This window comes from Xenopus laevis, chromosome 5L (assembly GCF_017654675.1).
Source record: "Xenopus laevis strain J_2021 chromosome 5L, Xenopus_laevis_v10.1, whole genome shotgun sequence".
Lineage (NCBI taxonomy): Eukaryota > Metazoa > Chordata > Amphibia > Anura > Pipidae > Xenopus > Xenopus laevis.
In genome coordinates this window covers 76,484,523-76,508,676 of record NC_054379.1, presented here as the reverse complement: position 1 = coordinate 76,508,676, position 24,154 = coordinate 76,484,523, and the positions used below count along the sequence as shown (strand labels likewise).

General features: G+C 36.8%; 2 protein-coding genes across 2 annotated transcripts in view; both read right to left on the bottom strand.

The window, feature by feature from the left end:
* LOC108716798 (mannosyl-oligosaccharide 1,2-alpha-mannosidase IA) overlaps positions 1–24,154 on the bottom strand; it is a 153,364-nt gene that overhangs the window by 49,169 nt on the left and 80,041 nt on the right. The window contains exons 4-5 of the mRNA XM_018263255.2: positions 19,673–19,753; positions 2,160–2,254 (exon numbers count right to left, since the gene is read on the bottom strand). Of these exons, the coding sequence (XP_018118744.1) occupies positions 2,160–2,254; positions 19,673–19,753 (176 nt within the window). The remainder of the gene's footprint in view (positions 1–2,159; positions 2,255–19,672; positions 19,754–24,154) is intronic.
* On the bottom strand, positions 290–1,662 carry LOC108716799. Its single transcript, XM_018263256.2, has 2 exons — positions 1,115–1,662; positions 290–580 (listed from the first exon to the last, which is right to left on the bottom strand). The coding sequence occupies exons 1-2, from the start codon at positions 1,502–1,504 to the stop codon at positions 290–292; spliced, it is 681 nt and encodes a 226-aa protein (XP_018118745.1). The 5' UTR covers positions 1,505–1,662.

The following is a 24,154-nucleotide window of genomic DNA, read 5'->3' as shown; positions in this document are numbered from 1 at the left end:
CAAACTCGGCCATGGAATAGAGGCCACGAAGGCGTATCCCGCCATGTCGTGGAAAATCTTCCCTAATGGCATCATCACCGATGGTGTGGTGTAAGCTGAGAGGGGGAAACGTCCTCCCGTCCAAGGGGTTGCCTCTTGAGGAATTATTGCAATTCCTGAAAGCTCCTGCGCGGCTTATGTAACGTGTTGAAGCCGTCTTCGACGTCCTGTCTTCAGGTAGTCCTCAATGGTGTCTGTTCCCATAAAGTGGCCAACGGGCCCTGCGGCGACACACATGGTAAAATAGGCATCACACTCTGACTGCCAGTAGCGATCTCGTTCCCAATGATCCGTAACGCCCGAAGAACGGACAGCCCTTCTTCTGATGACTTAACAACATGCTGTTTGTTATTGTAGCTAAAGGTAAGCTTAAATGGGAACCCCCAACGGTACAAAATTTTGTGTTGTCGAAGAAGTTGTGTAATAGGGCCAATGCTCGCCGTCGCTGTATTGTTGCACCCGCCAAGTCAGAGAAAATTTGATACGGATGGGAGTTATAAGTCAAATCAACAACACCTCTAACTGCCGCCATTACAGTTTCCTTAGAGCAGGGGTCAGCAACCTTTACTATCAAAAGAGCCATTTTGCCCCTCTCCCACTAAAGACATAGTCTGGAGCCGCAAAACATAAAACAGCTTATAAACTTTTTTAACCTTTTTTTAATTGTAACTGTTACAACAAGAGAATACAACAAACAGAAGTGCAGTGTGTATATGCAGGGCTACTTTGAAATAAATTAAACACTGAATAACCCTATTAAATGTTAGTGTTCTCATCTGTTTAATGTGACTTCTGTTTCTGAAGCTCCAGGCTGATCATCTCTCTCTTGTCTTGAGCATGTGACTGGGGAAAGGACCATGATGAATCATCTTGCTGTGGCTCAGTCTTGCCGCGGTCGCACACTCAAGAAGCCACCAGCAGGTTCGAGGGCTCTATAGACTTCCCAGGAGTGGCAAGACTGAGCCACAGCAAGATGATTCAATACGACCTGAAAGGCAAAGCCGCAAGACTGAGCCGCAGCAAGCAGGATGAAGAGCCGCATGCGGCTCTAGAGCCACAGGTTCCCTACCCCTGCCTTAGAGGCATAATAATGGAATCTGAGAACAATATCTCTAGGTATCCCACTATCTCTCCTGGGGCCCAGTGCCCTATGCACTCTGTCCAGCTCTAATCGGGTTTTAGGCATTTCAGGAACCAACGTGGCCAGTAGCGCAGGAATGTCTGTATGCAAGTCCTTGACATCTTCACTGAGCCCCCTAATGCGAATATTGTTTCTGCGGGACCTATTCTCGTAGTCTTCCAGCCTCTCCAACAAATCATCATGCTGGGCAGATAACCGGGCTATAGAGGCATCGTGTGCATTAACCTGAACAACAACTTCATCAAGTTTCGATTCAACCTGATCTGTGCGGTGGCCCAATTCTCGGATCTCCCGCGTAAGCTGCGCAGTTATATAAGCTGACATTTCCTCCAGCTCAGTGTTAAATCTATTTTTTACAGAAAGACTACGATACTCAGTGCAGGCAGACTCTTTTAGGCAGCAGCTTTGGATTGTTTTGATCTAGAAGTGCAAGTCCTAGTATAGCCATGAGGGGACTGGATAAGCTGGAGGGAGGTTCAAAGTTCACTCACCAGCCAACCAATCCCTGTGCAGCTATACCAGGACTTTATGATCTAAAGCTGTTGGATGAAAGAATCTGCCTGTGCTGCGCATAATTTCACAGCACGCAGAGGTGAGGCACTTTTGGGTAAAGCTCCAGAAACTAAAAAAAAAAAAAAAATTCAAGAAGTAATTTGACAAAACAGAAAAGTTTGGAGATATCTTATACATATGTATAAATAGTTTCATGTAAAAACATTCAGACCCATTGGCAATTCTATCATTGCTCTGAATAACAAATTCTACAGTTGTTTTCTCTTTGATGATTCTTATCTCAAAGCGTTGTATCTTCCCTTTTTAACCAAACATTGTTTTATCTTAGAAATAAATCCAAAATAAGCTGTTGAAGTATTCATTTTAATACTGTCAAGCCACTTTTAACAGCTATTACAACTTTTGGTGATAGCGTGAACCAGTTTCATACACAATTTGGGAAAGGTTTTGGAAGAAAACGTTTTACCTCTTAATATTTAATAATGCCCAAGGAATTCCAGTTGGAGTATTAAATGCAGGTAGCAGTTTCTCTCCAAGTTCAACAGCTTTCCTTCGGAAGACCTGCATCAAAAGAAAAAAAAAATGAAGAGCCTGCCAAATCCACATATCCTGCATAATAACCATGCTTAAGGGGAAATGCAATAACAGGTATAACATTTTTCCAGGCAAAGTATGCCATAGTTTACCAGTAGGCAATGTTCCTTCTAAGCTGCGTGCACAAGTTTTGAGCCCAACACACACAACAAATTATGGTGCGCACAAAGAATTTTGACCTGAGCACATAGTTTTTAAAACTGCGCACACAAAAGATTTCTTTTGCGCACATAGCTGAGAAGGAATTAGAGGGGACATTGCCAGTAGATAATATCTGACTGACTGCAATGAGTTGCTGTACTTGGAATAAAATTTGCACTTGATGTTTAACATATTTAAGGCACATGTACTATGTCAACTTTTCATTCTAGGTCTGTACAATACATATTTTTATACATCACTTTACAGCTAAAGGTTGAGAAATCCATGGTTAGCTGGGTGAGAGTTCTGGGTCAGTTATCTCCCTGTAATTTAAACAAGGAGCAAAGGTACACTGTAAACACTGTAAGCTCACTAAGCCACAATAAGTGTTAAGTGCTTTGTATGATTAGTAGAGGGAGATAATTCTTTATAATATCCTCTCCTGAAAAATACACTTTACTATATAGTTGTAGTAAGAAAGCCAGTAATAAATTTTTCTCTTTGAAGAGACCTATTTGTTCAAGTACTCTTAACAGGAGCACAAATCAATTATATGCTTTGTGTTTCCTTAGAGCAGCAGTTCCCTAACTGTTGGGCTGCCCCCTAACTCCTAGGGTGGGGGTTTGTAGCAGTGGCTTACCTATTCTGCACATGAGTGGGTCCCATGGGAACCCCTCATTGCTCATTTCCATGTTTAGTGGTGCTCATGTGCAATAGTGCATCTTCAAACATGCTTGTTATGCACATGGAGAGGATGTCACACGCATCACAAGCGAGGGCTCTTGCACTTTTCTCAGTGTCTTAATGTGGCTGCCTGCATCAGGAGCTCTGTCCCGGTACAGGTGGCCTAATGCTGGGGGGAGGGGGGCAATTAAAAATAACAACCAAAAAAAAAACCTATTGTTTCAACAATAAGAATGTGGGTTAAATTACCTGCACCTTTGATGGGGGAAACAATTTTGGTGTGACAGATGCCCTTTAATCATGAATCTGTCCTTTAAGGCAGAAAACTAAAAGAATATTTCACTTCTTTTTGACTCAGCTATAGGACAAAAACCTAACACAGCTTGTTGGAGACTATGATTTGCCTGGACAAAACCAAAGCAGCACCTGCCCCAAATGCTGAACTGAGTTTAGGAAAAAACCCATATCAGCAAAAACTTAACAGTGCAAAATCTATTAGTGCATGGTGTACCATATAGCTAAATAATTAATTACAATTCCTAAATGGCTATTTTATTTTACATTACAAGGCAAAGCACAATATAGTTACAGCTTGTCAGAGATTGATAAATAATGTTTCTGGACAATCTACAAATTGCATAAATGATGCTTACAGTCACTTCAATTATTATGATTGATAACATTTATATCATTTTGAATGAGAAAGCAAAATATAACAGATAACTACTTTATCACCTTTTCATTACCGCACATAAGAATATTTTCTTTACCAATAACAAAATCAGTGTCCAGTAGAAAAATTATCAGTTAGAAGGTATATAATTATAATTATTGCAGACCTAAACTGTGCATCTCAAATGCCAGTGGTTTTTTTTGGTTAGTGATGTAGCTCAATAAGCATTGTATAGAATATTTCATTCACACTCTCAGTGCACTGTCAATATTTCAATACATGCACTACACCAATACAATTTTAGACATAAACTTAAATGCCAGTAGTTCTCGTTTTTGAACAATGATAATACATCTAGTTTCCTCCTCAAAAGTACCCATGCTTTGCTAGTTATTGAAAAGTTTCTTGTAAACCATGTTCCCATATTCCATCCAAATGCAGGAATAAATGGTTTGCATGCTGTACCAACATTTGCATCTTAGTTTATGCAAATAAGAGCATTTTTGCTAAAGCTGCTAATCCATAAATTATAGACAAGGGAGGGATTATCAAACAACTGACTTGCTAAAGCATTTTGGTCTTGTAGATAGGCAATGTAATGAGGATTTCAAATCATTTTCAGAATCGTTATGTCGCAGCATTTGCTTACTATTGTACTTTGTTATTTAATCTACAAAGCCAAAAGCATTTAGAAAATTATACATTTGCATAACACCATCAAATAACCAAATAATTACATGAACATTTCCATTTATAATTTAAATTAGCCAGCCAACAGATATTGCCATAAAAATAGTCACTCAGTGTGAATTACACTTCTACAAAATGCTGTGCATGAAAATAAAAGGTTTGCATGATCAGAATGAATAAGCCATCAGAAACTGCCCATGGGTCACCTTGTGTAATGGTCTCAACTTACAAAAACTGTAAACATGTGCAGTTTATTCGTGGTTTTCTGAAAAAATGTTGTGTACAGTAAATTAAATTGATACCCTTCAGCAAACATGCTGCAGGTTAACTTCTAATCTATACTTGATATGAATGCAGTGCAATTCTTCTTAAATACTCCAATGATCAGAAAAGTAGATTTGCTTCAAAGGAAGGGCATAATGACAGTATGTGCAGGGGTCAAGTCTGGCACCATATTCATACACAGGAGAGGTGGCAACCCGAAGCCTGGGTGACTTCTGTAAGAGCAATAAAAAGCAATCCTCTTCCTGCTTCTTCATCTTTTGTGCAGGTGCACATGCGCAGTAAAGAGAAAACCCAAAATTTACCAAAAAGCAGCCTTTTCACTTTCGGCAGAAGTTGGCTCAAAGGCAATGAAGTAAGATGAGGATTGCTTTGTGGTACTCACTAAAAAAGTACCTGGGCTGGTGCACTTTTGTGCCAACAGCAGCAGGGGCGATTCTGGTCATTTTACTGCCTGAGGCGACCTTTCCTTTTGCCGCCCCCACCCCTCCCCATGGCACTCAACCTCTTTAGCACCGGAGGGGGTCGGGGGTGGTCCTCGTCTCGTTGGAGGAGTCGGGGGTGGTCCAGGTTGCTAGTGCAGAGAGCGCAATTGCAATCTCTGCACTAGAAGACCCGAATTTCCAGGTTGAAAAGCCGAAATTTGGCTGTTAGGTAGCAGCATTTTTGCCGCTCCTGGCATCGACGGGAGCACTGCTGCCTGAAGCGAGCACCTCAATTCGCCTCATTGGTGGAGCACCCCTGAACAGGAGCACTGGCCCAGGATATCAGGTAAGGTTTTAGTAACTTTACAAGTTATGCAAAAGACATAACATATGCTTGGTTGTTAGTGCACTGTTGTTTTGGTTGTATGTTTAGCAGCACTCACTGTAATAGAGACACTGTGAATGTCATAGCCAGCATAATATACATAGATCGGAATCATTAACTGCATCACCATAATATCATCTACATTCTAAACAATGAGAGCAATATATTGAGTACCCCAAGAACATAACAGTGAATGGCAGTGGAGACTGTCACCCCAAACACATAATATAAAGCAATTGCTAGCTCTGCAGAATAAAATTTACACAGGGCTGTGAATGCTAGCACTACAAGGACATCATATTATGAGAGGAATGGACTTGGGCACCCAAAGTATATTATATGCAGAGAGGAATCCAGAGAGAAGTCTGGTGTACTGATCCCTCAAGGATGTTATGCAATAAAAGGGGGTATTGGTAACAAAGGAATAATATATCAGCAGAGGGCACTGGCAAACAGGCAGTGGTGTATGGCAAGAAAAATGAAAGAAAGAGGGAACAGCAATAAAAGCACATAAATGCACCCTAGGTGCCGGCTGAGTTCACGCATGCGCAGAAGCGCAAATAGCACAGACAGTCGTGGAGAGAGGGGACCGGATATGGGGTAGGCAACAGAGAAGGTATGTGCCTGGCGCCCCCCAGGCAGGTGCCTACTCTGCCTACCCCTAGTTCTGGCCCTGAAAGCACATTATATACAGAGGCAGTAGGAACTGGCACCACAACAGCTGCCTGACATTCTTCCCTGCCAAAAAGCAAGGTTGTGGAGTTGCAGGCCTGAAGCATTGTGTAACCTATAGGAGGGAAAGCCATGCAGTGATTGGATCCCTTTGATCTCTCTGCATGGATTTCTTTTCTGCTGGTTAGGCAGTATGGTTAAATTAGAATAGTGCAGTTGTACAATCTCTATCAGCATTTAAAGGTCAACAATTATATATTAACATACTAGTTTAGGTTGAAAAAAGACCCACATCCAAACTGCAAGATTTCAGAAAGACCATAAATAATATATATTCTAAAGCTAATTTTAAATAGATTTTAGTATTTTGCTGTAAAATAAATTCCTTAAAGGGATACTTTCATGGGAAATTTTTTTCCCCCAAAATGCATCAGTTAATAGTGCTGCTCCAGCAGAATTCTGCACTGAAATCCATTTCTCAAAAGAGCAAACAGATGTTTTAATATTCAATTTTGAAATTTGACATGGGGCTAGACATTTTGTCAATTTCTCAGCTGCCCCAAGTCATGTGACTTGTGCTCTGATAAACTTCAATCACTCTTTACTGCTGTACTGCAAGTTAGAGTGATGTCACCCCTCCCTTTTCCCCCCAGAAGCCAAACAAAAGAACAATGGGAAGGTTACCAGATAGCAGCTCCCTAACACAAGATGGTAGATCTAAGAACAACACTCAATAGTAAAAACCCATGTCCCACTGAGACACATTCAGTTACATTGAGAAGGAAAAACAGCAGCCTGCCAGAAAGCATTTCTTTCCTAAAGTGCAGGCACAAGTCACATGACCAGGGGCAGCTGGGAAATTGACAAAATGTCTAGCCCCATGTCAGATTTCAAAATTGAATATAAAAGAATATGTTTCCTCTTTTGAGAAATGGATTTCAGTGCAGAATTCTGCTGGGGTAGCACTATTAACTGATGTGTTTTGAAAAAAACATGTTTCCGATGACAGGATCCCTTTAATTACAAATATATTTCAAATGTGCAAACTATTTCCTGATTGTTACTAATGGAGCCAATACTCTGGCCTTTCTAGGGTTTTAACACTACAAGCCTTTTTCAAGCATAGAAAAAGATCACGGAATTCAGATTTTTCTCATTGTAATTGCCAGGCACCATATTTCCAGTGCATCTACAGAGTTAGAATGATGTTGCGCAGCTGTCTGCAAATCTTCTGCATTTAATGCAGTTTGTGTTTTCATGAAATAGAGTGTGCTGTTACAAATAAATCTGAAATGTATTTATTATTTAAACAATATGTAGACAGGACAGTTATATTTATATTTGTTCAAGGCAGCAGCTGTCTGTTCAATAAACAATCCTGAGAGTCACTGGTAATCACAAGCATCTTAACACAGATCCTATGCTAAGCTCCAAGCATCTGCTTTCCAATTTCCTTATTCCATTTGCGCAGTGCATAGAACAAAAACAGCAACAGACAGCCATAACAGTCAGGCAGGCTTAGGTCTTAACAAAAGCTACTTTTCTGTGGCAACACAAAAAAAAGGTTCAAAAGGTTTGGAGTAAACAGAAATAAAGAAAAACTGTAACAATAAACTGTTGGCAGTTTTCATAGATCTATCGTCTCAAGCACCATTTAGTGACATGGCATTAAAGCAGGTAAAGCTCTGCAGTAAATTCATACATTTTGGGGGTTACTTATCAAAGGTTGAGTTTGTGAGGTTTGTGAGGTTTTTAAACTCAAAACTTAAAAGTTTTCTAAATTATAAAAATCCAGGAAAAAAATACCACATGCAGCACCTCGTAGTTGCAAAAGTGAAAAATTAAATTTATTAGGTCAGACAACCTGGCCTGGTTGTCTGACCTAATAAATAAAATGTTTCACTTTTGCAACTACGAGGTGCTGCATGTGGTATTTTTTCTCCTGGATGTCTATGTAACCCCTGGCAAGGGTTTCCAGTCTGCTTTGCACCCACTTCACATTCTTACAAGGTGGTTGAAGCAAACACAACTTTTACTACTTGGTAATTTATGAAAAAACTTGGATGGAATGGAAAAACTTGAATCAGTGAATTTAGGGTGAAAAATACAAATGGTCTAAATTTTTGTTTTCTGCGAAAAAAAACTTGAATCACTCTAATTATTCAAGTTTTCAAGTGAAACCCACCAAAAAAAACTTGGAACATCATGAAGGCTACAAACATCTTCAAATGGTTCAAGGGACCTCTGCCATTCACTTCTACATGACCTCAACAGGTTTTAGCTGAAGTATTTTTGAATTTGAGCTATTTCCAGCTTTGGGCTATAATACAGTAAATATTGAAACATTGAAGTTTTTTTATTTTTAAAAAAAAAAAAAAAAAAAAAGTTTTTTTAACCCGAATATTAGAGTTTTGACTGAAAAATACCCCTGAAAACTCTAAATTTTTGGGGTAAAAATAAACTTAACCTTTAATAAATAACCCCCTAAATCTGGAGATTAGCAAGGAATAATAAGCATATCAGAAATCATTGCTTGGAGACACATAGGAGAAATTACTCCTTCTCTGTCCCTCGAAGGGAAAAAAAATAATTTTCATGTAAACACTTAATCCTCTATACCACATAAAAAATATATGCAGTATATATGCTGTATTTGCCTTGCTCGAGTGGTTGCAATAAAGGCTATCTATAAACGTCCATGCTAAGTCTTCTATGTGCATTCTGCTGTCACTGGCCTCATCAGGTCAGTGAAAATGGCATATTTTATAGTACCATTTAATATTTTCTACACGAGCCTTAAATGTTTACAGTCATCTTTGATAAATTAGTTCTGATTTGATGTATTTAGAATGTCTAGAATACACAAATGCCATGAATATCCTGTAAAGGATATTCTTATAAACCATGCTCAGTGATATCAATTAAAATCATTTGTCATGACTCACAAAAATAATGTACTCCCTTTTGTAAAATAGGAGGATATTGAAGTAATCCCAGAGTTTCAAGAACCATATAAGAACACTTAGTCATGTATTTATGTTTCATGCTTTTATATGGTTATGAAATTAATTTCTGACTTATAATATTGCAATAGGGGGTACATTGTTCCCTATAAAAGGCACCATTTTACAATGCCTTAAAGGGGTAAGACATGATCTAGAATGTCCTATTCTTCCCATTTTTTCAATTAGATTTCAGGAAAATTAATGAAACTGAAAGAATATCTCTTGAATTAAAGGAGAACTAAACCCTAAAAATGAATGTGGCTAGAAAAGCCGCAACTATATATAGAACTTACTGAACCAGTCTAAAGGTTCAGCATCTATATAGCAGTAATGATCCAGGCCTTCAAAGTTGTCACAGAAGTTTCCCATCTTGGATTCTGTCTGTGACATTCACATGCTCAATGTACTTTGAGCAGCTGTTGAGAAGTTAAGCTGCTTAGGGATCATTGCAACACATTGAGCAAAAAATTAGGTTTGCCCGTCATATAAGAGCAAATTATTAAATTCTGTTCGTAGTTGTGCCGGTTTCTGAGTTGCCATGTCCAGTAATTATTTACTAATCAATCTCAACCATATATTTTGACATTAAGCTCAGTAAGTGACAGCCGCACAGAGCATGTGCAGTGAATCAGCAGAAAAGAAGATGGGGAGCTACTAGGGCATCTTTTAAGGCACAGATCTTTACTGCTAAAGGGCTGTGGTTGCCTTGGCCTGGTATTGAAGTCCAAAATATAATGCACAACATTTCTAGCCTACTTCTTTAGTTAAGCTTTACTTCTCCTATAAGATAAATATTATTTTCATTTATATATTAGTAACATTCAGTAACCCTAAAAGCAAGTGCAAGGGAAATGGCTAAATATTCTTGGTTCTTTGGATGACCTTAAATATATTCATCCACGGAAGCCATTATCCATAAACCCAATATCCAGAGAGGCCACAAAATAAAGGAAGACCATCTTCTATAGTATCCATTTGAAGTGTCAGGAAAGGTAAAACCACTGGGGGTTAGGGGTGGGCACATTGTGCAGTTATGTCTGCACTGTGTATTAGCTCTACAGAATCCTAAATAGGACACTTGTGAGAAAAAAAAGAAGGTATCTGTGAGGCACTCTGCAATACTGTAAGATGGTGCATTAATTGAAGAAGAACACCAGTGTGGATTAACAGGAAAGCAACTATATTTAACTAATGGATGTTTAACAGCTTGCCACTAACTACTCTTTTTTTTAAGAATTTTTTTTAATGTTTACATTATTCTCTGTAATAATAAATCATTTTTATTTTTTTCAAATTTGAAATGTTTTCTTAGTAGCCTAAACCATTTCTACAAAACACACAGTTTTTATAAAATCCAAACACTTATATGGAGTATGAACACCTAGATAGGTAATTACATGCCAGTAATAGTTTACAGCACATACTTGAACAGCTTATGTGTCCGTTTAGAGCAGTGATCCCCAACCAGTAGCTGGTGAGCAACATGTTGCTCTCCAACCCCTTGAATGTTGCTCCCAGTGGCCTCAAAGCAGGGGCTTATTTTTAAATTCCAGGCTTGGAGGCAAGTTTTGGTTGGATAAAAACCAGGTGCACTGCCATACAGAGCCTCAATGTATGTTGACAATCCACATAGGGGCTACCAAATGGCCAATCACATCACTTATTTGGCACCCCAAAAACATTTTTCATGCTGGTGTTGCTCCCCAACTCCTTTTTCTTCTGAATGTTGCTCACGGGTTCAAAAGGTTGGGGATCCCTGGTTTAGAGTAAAAAGAAAGTTGTAAATGTCATATTACATGGGTTACCAAAGTTATATTGTGGTTGTCCAAAATATACAGAACAAATGAAGTATCATGAAACATTATTAATGGAAAAACTGGTTTGGATTGTGATTAATGACAGTGTGTTGTACCATCATAAAAGATGATAGGGTTCTCAGCATTGTATGATAAATCTAAAGACGAGCAATCTCTTGTACTTTAACAGGCAAATATTGGAGCAATAAAACTCACTGTAATTCACTTGAGGGGTGCGTCTGAAATGCCGGTTTGGAAAACAAATAAAGTTATTGCACATATGACAGTAGCTCTATGCAAGCTGTGCGGAGTTGCCGAAGCTTCTTCATTTTGATTTAAATATAAATCTAAGTGACAGTAAAGCCCTTAGCTTACATTATCATTCTGCTGTCACTTGCAATCCATCTATGAAACATTAACTGACTGGTGCACAGATTGTCAGTGCTCTAGTGTTTACTCTGGTAATCAACAGATGTCAAGGTTTAGTTGGTCTGTACAATAAAACACAGAATGATTATATATGCAGAACTCAGATTGAGAAAGTCATGCAGACTGACAGTATGTACATTACCACATTCCAAAAACATACAGACAAGCAGGTTAACTTGTCCCTGATTAAACTGTCTCCAGTATGTGTGAACTTTAGATTATAAGCTCCACTGCAGCAGGGACTGATGTGACAAATGGTTTCTTCCTCAATCACAGGGCTCCCAGCAAGTGAAAAAGAAGAATCTGGCGAAGGGGACTGTAACATGAACCATGGAAACAAGCAAAACAAGCTACACCAATTATAAACCCACAACTATAATGCAATAATAAATGAACAATGAGATTGTCATTTTAAGATTTTGGTCTATGATTCACTGAAATCAGGACGTGAATCAAAACGGACAGCAAACTGTTAAAACACAATCTCCAAAAGAGGTCCCTCTTTTCCCGACGGATCGCCCATGTGACATACAACAGGTATGTCACCTGTGAGAGGGGCAATTTACAATCTGGTGCCACAAAACAGCCTGAATTTATCCAAGGAGTCTGACTCCAAAACATAAACTGTCTTTTAATCCCTTTGATAAACACACCCTTTAGTCATTCTGTCACCATTGCCAAGGTGCCTGTCCAAAAAGTAATTCTTTGTATGTAAAATACTATAAAATAATCTGTTGCAACTATATAGTTAGTTACATAGTTACATAGTTAAATCGGGTTGAAAAAAGACAAAGTCCATCAAGTTAACCCCTCCAAAGGAAAACCCAGCATCCATACACACACCCCTCCCTACTTTCACACAAATGATATATACCAGTACCTATACTAACTATAGAGTTTAGTATCACAATAGCCTTTGATATTCTGTCTGTCCAAAAAATCATCCAAGCCATTCTAATCAGCCATCACAATATCACCTGGCAGCGCATTCCACAACCTCACTGTCCTGACCGTGAAGAACCCCCTATGTTGCTTCAAGACAACTTGTTATCTACAAAAACCCCTAGATCCTTCTAATTTAAGGAAACTCCCAACACACTGCCATTTAGTGTATAACTTGCATTTATATTATTTTTGCCAAAGTGCATAACCTTGCATTTATCAACATTGAACCTCATTTTCCAGTTTGCTGCCAAGTTTTCCAACTTAGACAAATCACTCTGCAAATTGGCAGCATCCTGCATGGAACCTATAGTTCTGTACAATTTAGTATCATCTGCAAAAATAGAAACAGTACTTTCAATGCCCACCTCCAGGTCATTAATAAACAAGTTGACAAACAAGGGACCTAGTACAGAGCCCTGTGGTACTCCACTAACAACACTGGTCCAATTAGAAAATGTTCCGTTTACCACCACTCTTTGTACTCTATCTTTTAGCCAGTTCTCTATCCAGGTACAAATACTATATTCCAGGCCAACATTCCTTAATTTAACCAGTAACCTTTTGTGTGGCACTGTATCAAATGCTTTAGCAAAGTCTAAGTAAATCACATCCACTGCCATCCCAGAATCGAGGTCCCTGCTTACCTTCTCATAAAAAGAAATTAAGTTAGTCTGGCAAGATCTATTATGCATAAAACCATGCTGGCATACACTCATAGTATTATGATTTGCTATAAAGTCCAGTATCTTATATCATCTAATTTGACTATTAGAAACAATGTAGCATACATACAGTCTAAATATTCAATTACTGTAGCTTTATGTAAACTAAACAATATACCTCCATAATTGTCAAAGCCCTTTGTTTTCTTAGATCACCCAACACTTACTCAAGTATGAAGTTAAAATGATTTTTATAGTTTACTTTTTTCTTAATTACACAGTTTACATTGCAAATAATTCACTCTACCATTTAAAATGTTATTCTTGACCAACAAATGTATTTTTTAGCTGTAATATAGGGTGTGGTGAGCCATCTCAGTGCAGTGTGCCTGATTCTGAGCTTTGAGAAGGAGCCAGCACTTCAGTATGGAATGGCTTTGAGACAGCGGTTGTTTCTCCCTTTCTCATTGTATTTCACCATAACCCACGACATAGTGGTAGACATGAGAATAGCACCCAAGCAGGAAAAACTGTTTTTTTTAGCAATGAAAATGAATCCTTCAGCAGAGGAGTCAGGTAGCTGTTATCTGGTTAGTTGCCCAGTGTTCTGTCAATAGGCTACTGATGTGCTACTGAAGGGCTGCTCCAAATTGCAGTGTACCAATAAAGAGTGACTGAAGTTTATCAGAGCACAAGTCACATGGTTTGGGGGCACCTGGGAAATGGACATCGTGGCTAGCCCCATACCAAATTTCATAATACATTTTTTTAAAATCAGTTAAAATATGCTCTTTTAAAAAATGGAGTTCAGTGCAGAACGGATTTTGAAAAAAAACATGTTTTCCCGTGACAGTATCCATTTAAAATAAACTTGGTCCCTTGTCCATGTCCCTAATTCGGCAAATTCAGACCCTTATCTATCTGAAAACACTTTATGTGAACTCAAATCTTTTTGTGGTCAGGATTCTTATAAAAAGCAGGATACGTTATATATGATCAAAAATTATATCTGCCTGGCATGACTAGGAAGTTGGTCCTCCCACTGTTGTCCTAAGCTTATACTCTTCTTGGAAGCCTTTCCATCAAATGTTGGAACATTGTTGGTGCAAGGGGCAGACAATTATTGAGGTTGGCCCTGACACAGAGCTATCATGCCTGCCTCTCGACAAATTTTAAGATAAGCACTGAACATTCAGGTAGCTAGTGTTCTATTGGCACTGACTGACATTCTGTCAGAATACCATATGGTGAATTGAGATTGAGGGAATGAGCTTCCAAAGTACAACAGTGGTGACACGTTTCGGCCTCCTATATAATACCACTCGGCTTTGGTCATGAAACTCCTCGGTAACTTGTAATATCCTTATAATTTACAAGAGGGGGTACTTTATTCAAAATATAAATATATATATATATATATATATATATATATATATATATATATATATATATATATATTCCACATAGGCAGCCGCACTCTGATCTGGATCTGTTAATTCAATGGTGGGTGCTGGATCAAAATTTATCATATAATTCCACAAAGAACCGCACTCCAACTTGTTCTGTTAAATAAATTCACATTTTATTGTGCTCAATTTGCGTGTCCAACGTTTCGTATATATATATATATATATATATATATATATATATATATATATAAAAATATATAAAATCCATGACGGAGCTGGCACTCTCATCACTATATGCAAACGTGCACATTTAACTCACAGAAAGATCTGCACTCTCAGGACTTACTTGAAAATAAAAAATGTTTTATTAAAAGACTAACGTTATATATATATATATATATATATCAGTCTACGAAAGCACTCACATCAGCCGCCATCAAGCGTGTATCAGCAAGTCTTTATTTGTGCTTGGTGTATCAACGCGTTTCGGCTCACATGGAGCCGCCGTCAGCATAATGACAGAAAGTGCAACACATCATTAAATAACCCCCTTATCCAATCAGGATGGAACTCTAATTAAAACAACACATATACATCACCATTCTATGGTACTTATAAAAAGTGAATATCTCACACCCATTAAGTGATCATTATTCATTAAAATACAATAAGTATCCATCTGTGCAACCCTGGGTGGTTAAGAGAAAAAATTTTTAGTGAAAAAAAAAAAAAAAGCTTTCCCAAGTTTTCTCCCAAGTTCACTCATTTCTGTAAACCACTTTCCACAAACTGCAAGAAACTCAGGATAAATCTAGAACTATATTTATTTTGCATGCAAAGACATATATAGTCTTTAGATCGAGAAATAAATAGAGCTTTAACTGTATCCTGAGTGCCTTGCAGTTTGTGGAAAGAATACCATCTTTAGGACTTGGTAAGTCCCATTCAATGAGCACCAGGTAATATGTGATTGCTGAATGCCATTATGAGAAATTTCTGCAAACCTTTAATCTGTATTTGCATACAGAATGCACCCCATAGACTTGAACTGTGTTAAAATGAATGCAATATAAAACATGAAGCTTGTCCTACATTCAAAGCACATCATTGCCAGTTACCACATTTAAAATTGGAAATGCTACTGAGAAATAAACCCCAGTGTGTGTTTGTGTGCAATTTTTTCAAGATCAGAACTTTTTTAGAGAGGAGGGCATAGCTTGTTAAAAGCTGTTCTTGTCTCATCTATTGACCCCATCGTTGACAGCCAATATTGTTCATGTTTCACCTGTCGTGTCGTATAAAAAAATCTTTTCCCAGAAGTTTTTTCCACTCTGTCATCCCTGATCAGATTTTTGACAGGACAGAAACATTTCATAAGGTTCAGCAAAAGTACTGCATGGGAACGTATAGGTCAAGAAATTCATTTACACATTTCTGCAAGCTTTTCACTGAATTTAATTTGCCAACAAGCTTATTTGTGGATTTTTAAAAATCTCAGATGTAAAACTGAATAATGGACAAGAAAAGGTTCTTCTGCTTAAAGAACAGCAGCCATGCACCAGTTATTTGCCAAATCATTACAAATATCCAACATATGTTAATGTGAAGAATGAAGAATTTCAGCTGAAGATGACTGCATGTTTTTAAAGCAAAACTCTTCATATAAGTGAAATCGTAAAAAATGACTTACAAAATTTATACTTCGGATCAGAGACAGTTTCTCAACCCAGGGGCCAACCAAACATATAAATGCACCCCCGCTGCGACAGCTGCCCCCAACATAGTTATGTACATCATGTCTCCACAAAATATGGGGATATGGGAGGTAAGTAAAGCTTGGAGGCCCAAAAATGCACTGTGCATGGTGCCAACCTTTTTATGCTTTTTGCCACACCCTTTAGCCATAGTTACCCAGACATGCAAGTAAGATCACTGCAGAATATAATTTATGAGAACATTAACCCTAGACCTGCTATTAAGATCACTGCAGACAATTTGTGTATTAACCCAGGACATGCCAGTAAAATCACTACAGCAAATAGATATAACCCTCTGGCATGCCACTAAGATCTGAAAAATAGATGGGCATATTAACCCCAGATACACGAGTAAAATCACAGCAGGAAATAGATTATAACACATTAACCCCAGATATGCCAGTAAAATCACTGCAGAAAAGGGTTATAAGCATATTAACCCCAGGTATATAATAAAGATCACTGCAGGAAGTGGATTATGTGCACAGTAACTATAAATGTACTAGTAAGATCAGTACATGAAATGAACAATTACATCAACCCCAGATATAAGATTACTGCAGGTTAAAAGCATTGCCTTACCTTACCCACTATACACAAGCAGAATGCCACAAACCATACTTCTTCTGCCCCCAAATGCTCCTTAGATACATATCACTTCCCTACACTGCTGAAAGTTTTGCATATATACAAATTAAAGCTGGCCATGTGTTCCACAGTGGAATATACTACGATTTTGAGACACTCAAATAGTTTTGTTGTCAGGCACGGCGATGCCCATGACGGAGGCACAAAGTCAGGTTAGCAGAGAGTGGGTGAGCGAGCTGGTGGTGGCCAGAAAGAGCAGCAGGACCAGGGCCCTCCAGAATTTATCCTTTTGACCTTGTATACACACACACACACAGAGGTGTGCTCTGCATCTTCCGTTTATTGCCTGGGCACCAATAATAAAAGTTTGTACAAGTTCAAAAAGCATAGCAAATAAATAAAGTAAGAATATTTTTTTAGTAGCTCCATGTTTCGTTGTGACCATTCAAGGGAAAAAAAAGGGGCAGATTATTAAGGGTCGAATTGAAAATTCTAATTTTCTAATTTTTTTTTATGGTCAAAGCTGTCAAATTTGTCTAGGGAATTATCCATCTCTATTTCCGTTTTTTTAAAAATTCTAATATCGAGCTTTATCATACTTTAGCCCTTTAAGAATTCGAATTTGACTATTCGCCACCTAAAACGTGCCGAATTACTGTGTGAATCAATGGTAGAGGTCCAGGGATCAATCTGGAGATGTTTGCAGCCTTCCTGCCATTTGAGTTTTTTTTCAGAGAAAAAACTCAAATCGAGTTTAATCGAATTCAGATTGTTTTCGGTCGTTTAAATTTGTCCGAGTTTTGAAAATTAGATTTTATTAATACATTTCCCAAGTCAAATTTTGAATTCATTCGAATTTTAGGCTGTTTAAAAAAAATGTACATGAATTCGAAATTCGACCCTTGATAAATGTGCCTCAAATTATCCTGCTCATAAACCATTATCCACTTACGAGTAAGCATTTAGTCCTGTAGGCAATACTACCAAACATCAGTGAATCCAACACCATTGTTGCTAGTGGCGTAATTAGAGTGCGTTCGCCCCCCCCCCCCCCTGCAAAAATATCTTAAGAAGGGTCCGGCGCACTCCGATCCCCAACCACACATAAAAAAAAATGAAAACCAATTGCAAATTGACTAATTTAAAGATGAATAGTCCCTTTAATTTTTTTTAAAAAAATGGTTTCATATTTTTGTATTGTTTATTACTTTTTGTAAGTAGAAGTCCTAAAAAGAAGTTTTTTAATATAGAGTATAGAGTTGGGGCTTTCTGTGGTAGGGGAGGTCTTTGGGTGTGTCCTGGGTGAGTCTATATATGAGTCTATATGCTTTCTTCAATTACTGCTTTCACTTTTTAAAAAAATGAAACTGTTGCACTCCAGGGGCATGGAACTGCAATTATTTATCTGAGGGTGGTAAAATGCATGCAAAAGGAATGAAATTTCCAGATGTTAATGCAAAAATATTTATTCCATGATGTTGGTTTTGGTCTACACCTTTATCTTGGTCTTAGAATAAAGATTCTTATAAAAATGATTTGCTGTGTTAAAGACTGAAGACTGCAATAGCTATTTATAGAGTGTGTGTGCGCGCATACACGCACACAAAAGCCTATAAAAACATATGTATCCAAGAAAAAAAAAAAAGAGAAAAAGATTTTAAGTAAATGTTATAAAGATCAATTCAGACCACAATCTATGTTTCTTAGCACAGATGTAATGCTTTTGCTGTACAGAAATGTTGGCTGGCCTTGAGCTTAATGGGCAGTGGGTTACAGCAAGGTCGGCACTGTTAGAAACACAGACTAGAACACAGAAGTAGCCAGTGATGGAAAATGCAAAATGCATTTAGAGAGTTGGTGAACTCATGCTGAACTGTTAACACTGCAACACACGCACAGACTTATCAAACAGCTGTGCAGTAAGAGCTGTACTTTTGATCTACTGCTAAAAATGACTGATACTAGTTATTAAAAGAAGTGGAATACAGATGCTAAAGGACAAATAACATGAAAAATAACAATTATTAATCTGGCTTGAAATACTAAAATATATATCTTCATACTTAAAATATAAAAATATTATCTTTGAAATTTAGGTTTTTATTAAAGCATTTATAGTATGTTAAAGGGAACCCATCATTCTAAACAACTTCCCAATATACATTTATTAAAAATTGTCAGTGTTTTAAAGTTATTTGCAAATCAACGTTGCAATTTGTAAAGTCTTGGTTCCCCAGCAATGACAGGTCTGTTAACCAGTTGCCTTGTCTTACATTGTCAGCAGTCTGCCACCTCCTTCACAGGTCAGGGCTGTGTGTTTATGAAGGTGTGCAGTGTTTATCTTATGCCAAACATGGTGTTTAGCCAACAAGGTGTTGGCTGATGAGGTTTTTTCCTCAGCAATTTTTGCAAAATGTGGAAAAATGTGATCATGAATATTAATAGTTTTGCTATTTAGTGTATATTGCTTAACAGAAGGTTTTCGAAGCTCTGCTGTGGTACCTGTGTTGGAAGAGCTGAAAAATGTGTGTATGCATTCCCATAAACTAATTTACAGATACAAACAATAATGTTACAACAGGAAAAGGAACTACATTACAAAATCAACAACATACAGTAAAAATAGAACATATGGACATTCGTTAGTTGGGGGCGATATGTAAGGCCTCTAAAACCTTGCATGTAACCCCTTACTAGACATCATATTTAAATGGTACACGTGAGCACTTCCAATTTCTGGTCTGGTCTTTAAAAATAGATAGTTTTTTTCTATATTACAAAATTAAGATTTAAAAAAAAATAGCTAATACAGTATATAGGGTCAAAATATAGATGCACTTACCTCTTCCCCTGAGATATAGTAGGCTGACAAGAGTCCACCAACAAATCGTATATTCACTTCAAAGACTGAAACTTCAGCATTCTAGAAGTTGAGAAATAATATAAATTCAAATTAAGTCCAGTGACCACTGCCTATCATTAGATTATAGTCTGGCATAAAAGTAAAGGTTTAAGATATTTATAAGATTTGTTGCTAACTGACACAAGACTAACTATATAGTACAGTTTTAAAAATTTTCAGCACTAACATATTTAAGAAAAAAACTCCAAACAAAATAATCGTGATCATCTTTTGCCACGGGAAAAAATATTTTACAAACAAAAATTGCACTGTCCTGTTCATTTTTAATAGTACAGGTATAGGATCCCTTATTCAGAAACCCGATATCCAGAAAGCTCCGAAATTACGGAATGGCTGTCTCCCATAGACTCCATTTTATCTAAATAATCCAAATTTTTGAAAATGATTTCCCTTTTCTCTGTAATAATAAAACAGTACCATGTACTTGATTCCAACTAAGATATAATTAATCCTTATTGGAAGCAAAACCAGCCTATTGGGGTTATTTAATGTTTAAATTAATTTCTAGTAGACTTAAGGCATGAAGACCCAAATTACGGAAAGATCTGTTATCCGGAAAACCCCAGGTCTACATAACAGGTCCCATACCTGTACTATAATATCTTGACTGTTTTTATAAACTCTTAAAATAAAAATACAAAACTGTTGAAACTTGCATAAAATACATTCAAATGCAGTGCCACTTTTCAGAAATATCCCGAGTATCATTTTTTAACTCAAATATTTGGGATTAAAAAAAAACTTTTAATAAAAATCAGATTTGAGATTATTCCGCATTGTGTTTTTCCGTAAATTATAAAAACAACAATTTTGAATGTTAATAAATTTGACCATTAGTGATCCAATGATCCTATAGCTTTCACCAGTTTCTGTTCTCAAACTCCCTAACTGAGGTGCCAAAAAGGAACACTTCTTTTGGAGAGTGGGTGGATTATACAGATCGAGCCTTTTCATGGCATACCTGGGAGATACGGTATTATCTGATATTAACTTATAGGGATGTGGCCTAATTGTCCCAGTTTAAAATATTTAAATATAGGAAGGTATATATAGGAATGCATTACACCTCCACTTTTAGAAAGACTTATGGGGCACCAGCCAAGAACAAAAGTACTTTTGGAAGTATTAGTTTCCATAACATGTTCCATTTATTGTTCTTTAAATATAATAAAGGTAATGAGATCCTTTATCTTGAAATCCATTATCCAGAAAGATGCAAATTATGGGAGGGCCATCTCTCACAGACTCCATTCTAAGAAAATATTTCTAGGTTTTATAAACAATTTATTTTTTCACTGTTCGGACACAATATCACCTTGTACTTAAATGGCAGCCTTGTTTATGATGATCCCTAAGCAGGCCAGACCACACTGAGCATGTGTACAGTCTTAGTTACAAGATGGTGACCCGCTGTAGCCAACTTTGAAAGCATAAATTATTTGTTTGATTAGGCTTGTGGTGCAGTAAATTCTTGTTTATATTTAGTATACAAAATACAGCATTTCTAGCCTTATTCTATTTTAGTCTTTACATGCCCTTTATTCCTAAAATGTAATTAATCCTTACTGGAGGCAAAACAATCTTTTTGGAAAGATCCCTTATAAGGAAAACCCCAGGTCCCAAGTATTCGGGATAACAGGTCCCATAATTATGTTTATGTTCACAAATACCGTAGTTATATATTTATATGAGCAAGAGATGCTAAATGTTTGCCTTCTTACAAGCAAGTTTAATTTTTTACAAGCAAGTTTTTGATTAATGAAAGATTAGTCTTTCATTTTAGGACAAATGAGGGAATACAGAGTTATGAAAAATAGCTCACAGTAAAAAAACTAGGGCAAAAACTATATGTGAATATTACAAGTGTTTCACTTTTAATGTTAAGAAGTGACCATCTTGAATATTACCTATGACAATATTTTAAAACCTTGCCCTCTAGGTTTGCCAAACTTAAATATTACATAGGAACACTTAGCAGGACAGTTTAGCAGTGACAACAGTAATTTAAAGATTCACAGAGTTACAGTTGGGATTATAAAAAAACATAAATGATAATACAGCTATTGGATCTATAGACTTAAAAGGTTGAACTTGATGAATGTGTGTCTTTTTTCAACCTAACTTACTTTGTTACTATGTATGTATTTCTGAATATACAACTATGATTTGCATGCTCCTTAAATACATATTTTATATCTGGTATTTCTTATTATTTAGCAAGTACACCCATCCCCCAAAAAATAGGAGAAGCTTAGACTAGTAGACTTTTAACTAGTAGAGCTAGGAAAAAAAGATAGGGAAATATGGGTTTACTTTGTTAATTCAACCAATGCACTTTTTATCAGAAATGTAGAATTCTACAAAGCTCTATCTTTCAAGATATGAATATAATGAGTGGGATAATCCAAATTACAGAGTTAATTGAAATATACTGAAGATTAGCTAAGGAGACACAATGTGGCTTCGTGTCATTTTTGCGTGCTTTAAACAGATACGTACGTACCACTGTCTAAGAAAATGGCCAGACAATTAATTTCATCAGTTAACAAATCTTTGAGTGAAATAGGAAAAGGCAGAAAAAAAATAATTACCTAGAAGCATACAGGTTTGTTGGTTCTATCTATTGACCATGATAATAGAAAAGTACTTAGCAGTCCAAAGAAGAAATTGCATTTTAATGCATTTCAATTAAAGTGCACCCATATTATGTAGATTGTTATCTTGTAAGTAGAAATGAATGCAGACTGCTAGCACTAAAAACTGAAACTTGCAAAGTACAATTAATAGAATAAATGAACAAGTTTATGGCAGAGCCTATTTGCATAATGGCATTACTGGCCAACAGTGAATTGGTGGCCTACAAAATTGATTAAAATATGGCGCAGAAAGTTGACTGGAGAAATTGGAGGGCAAAAACTATATGTGAATATTACAAGTGTTTCACTTTTAATGATAAAGAAGTGACCATCTTGAACATTACCTATGACAATATTTTAAAACCTTGCCCTCTAGGTTTGCCAAACTTAAATATTACATAGGAACACTTAGCAGGACAGTTTAGCAGTGACAACGGTAATTTAAAGATTCACAGAGTTACAGTTGGGATTATAAAAAAAACATAAATGATAATACAGCTATTGGATCTATAATCTGGAATAGCCGAGATCTGGATTTTTGCCACCATTTTCATAAATTAAAACATTGGGTCTATTAACACCTAGTAACAAAACTCTGGATTCAACATTGCAATCATTTGGATTCTTATGAAGTTAATAGGCAATCTTTGTATTTAACAAAAATAGTAATTTTAAGAGGCATTTGATGAATGTGGCCATTCATCAACAAACCATTGTACCAGGAGGAAAAATCTGTTTCTTTGCTTGTCTTTTACAAGTTTCTGCACTTTACAAAAAAAACTAATTTGTTTATCTCTAACACTGATCTAGACACTAACGACAATGATTATTTCCTTGTACTGACAAATATGGTTATCTGTTATCCGGAAACCCGTTATCCAGAAAGCAACAAATTGCTGAAAGGCTGTCTCCAATAGACTCAATTTTATACAAATCAAAATTTTCAAAAGATTTCCTTTTTCTGAGTAATAATAAAACAGTACCTTGTACTTGATTCCAGCTAAGATAGAATTAATCATTATTTGAAGCAAAGCCATCTTATTTGGTTTATTTAATGTTTACATGATTTTCTAGTAGCCTTAAGGTATGAAGATCCAAATTACAGAAAGAGCCATTATCCGGGAAACTTCGGGTCCCGAGCATTCTGGAAAACAGAACTGGCAAACAAGCTCTTTTACAAAAGCCAAATAATAAGACTCTTTGCCAAAACACACTAGAGAATGGCATTAAAACATAAAAGAATGAATACTTTTGTCTCTATCCTAAATCTTACCACCTTTTGTTCACATTTTTTACATGAAACTAGGGAAACACAACTACCAGATTTGTGGGTTGTGAACCATCCATCTCTATCATGAATGTTAATTTAACATTTGTTTTACAATAGTCTTCTGTTTCTCAGCTGAATTATTGGATCCTTTTTCAATGTAATGGCACACAGTAGTACTCTCCCAGAGCCAAAATATAATGAAAATTTGCAAAAGTAACTTAATTTACACTCAAGCCAAGAAAAATAATTCTCAAGTCAGTTTGAAAGCACTTTCACAAAGCACAATAATTCTTTCTGCGATAAGATACTTTTGCATATTGCGTAAGCTGAATTTCTGTTAGCCTAGGAGTATCAGAAGTTGTTTTGCCACAGTTGTTTAACTTTAATTGTTCTTGTTTAAAATGTACATTTTAACCAAGTTGTATACAAAGAACAATATCAGCCAATTATCTAGTATAGGTCAATCTAAAAACAACTGGACTTGCTGAGTAATCA

Excerpts from the sequence above, each read along its gene's own strand:
- LOC108716799 (XM_018263256.2), bottom strand. The coding sequence starts at position 1,504 with ATGTCAGCTTATATAACTGCGCAGCTTACGCGGGAGATCCGAGAATTG. Across the intron at positions 581-1,114 it reads TCCATTATTATGCCTCTAAG|GAAACTGTAATGGCGGCAGT; the intron begins GCAGGGGTAGGG and ends CCCTGCTCTAAG.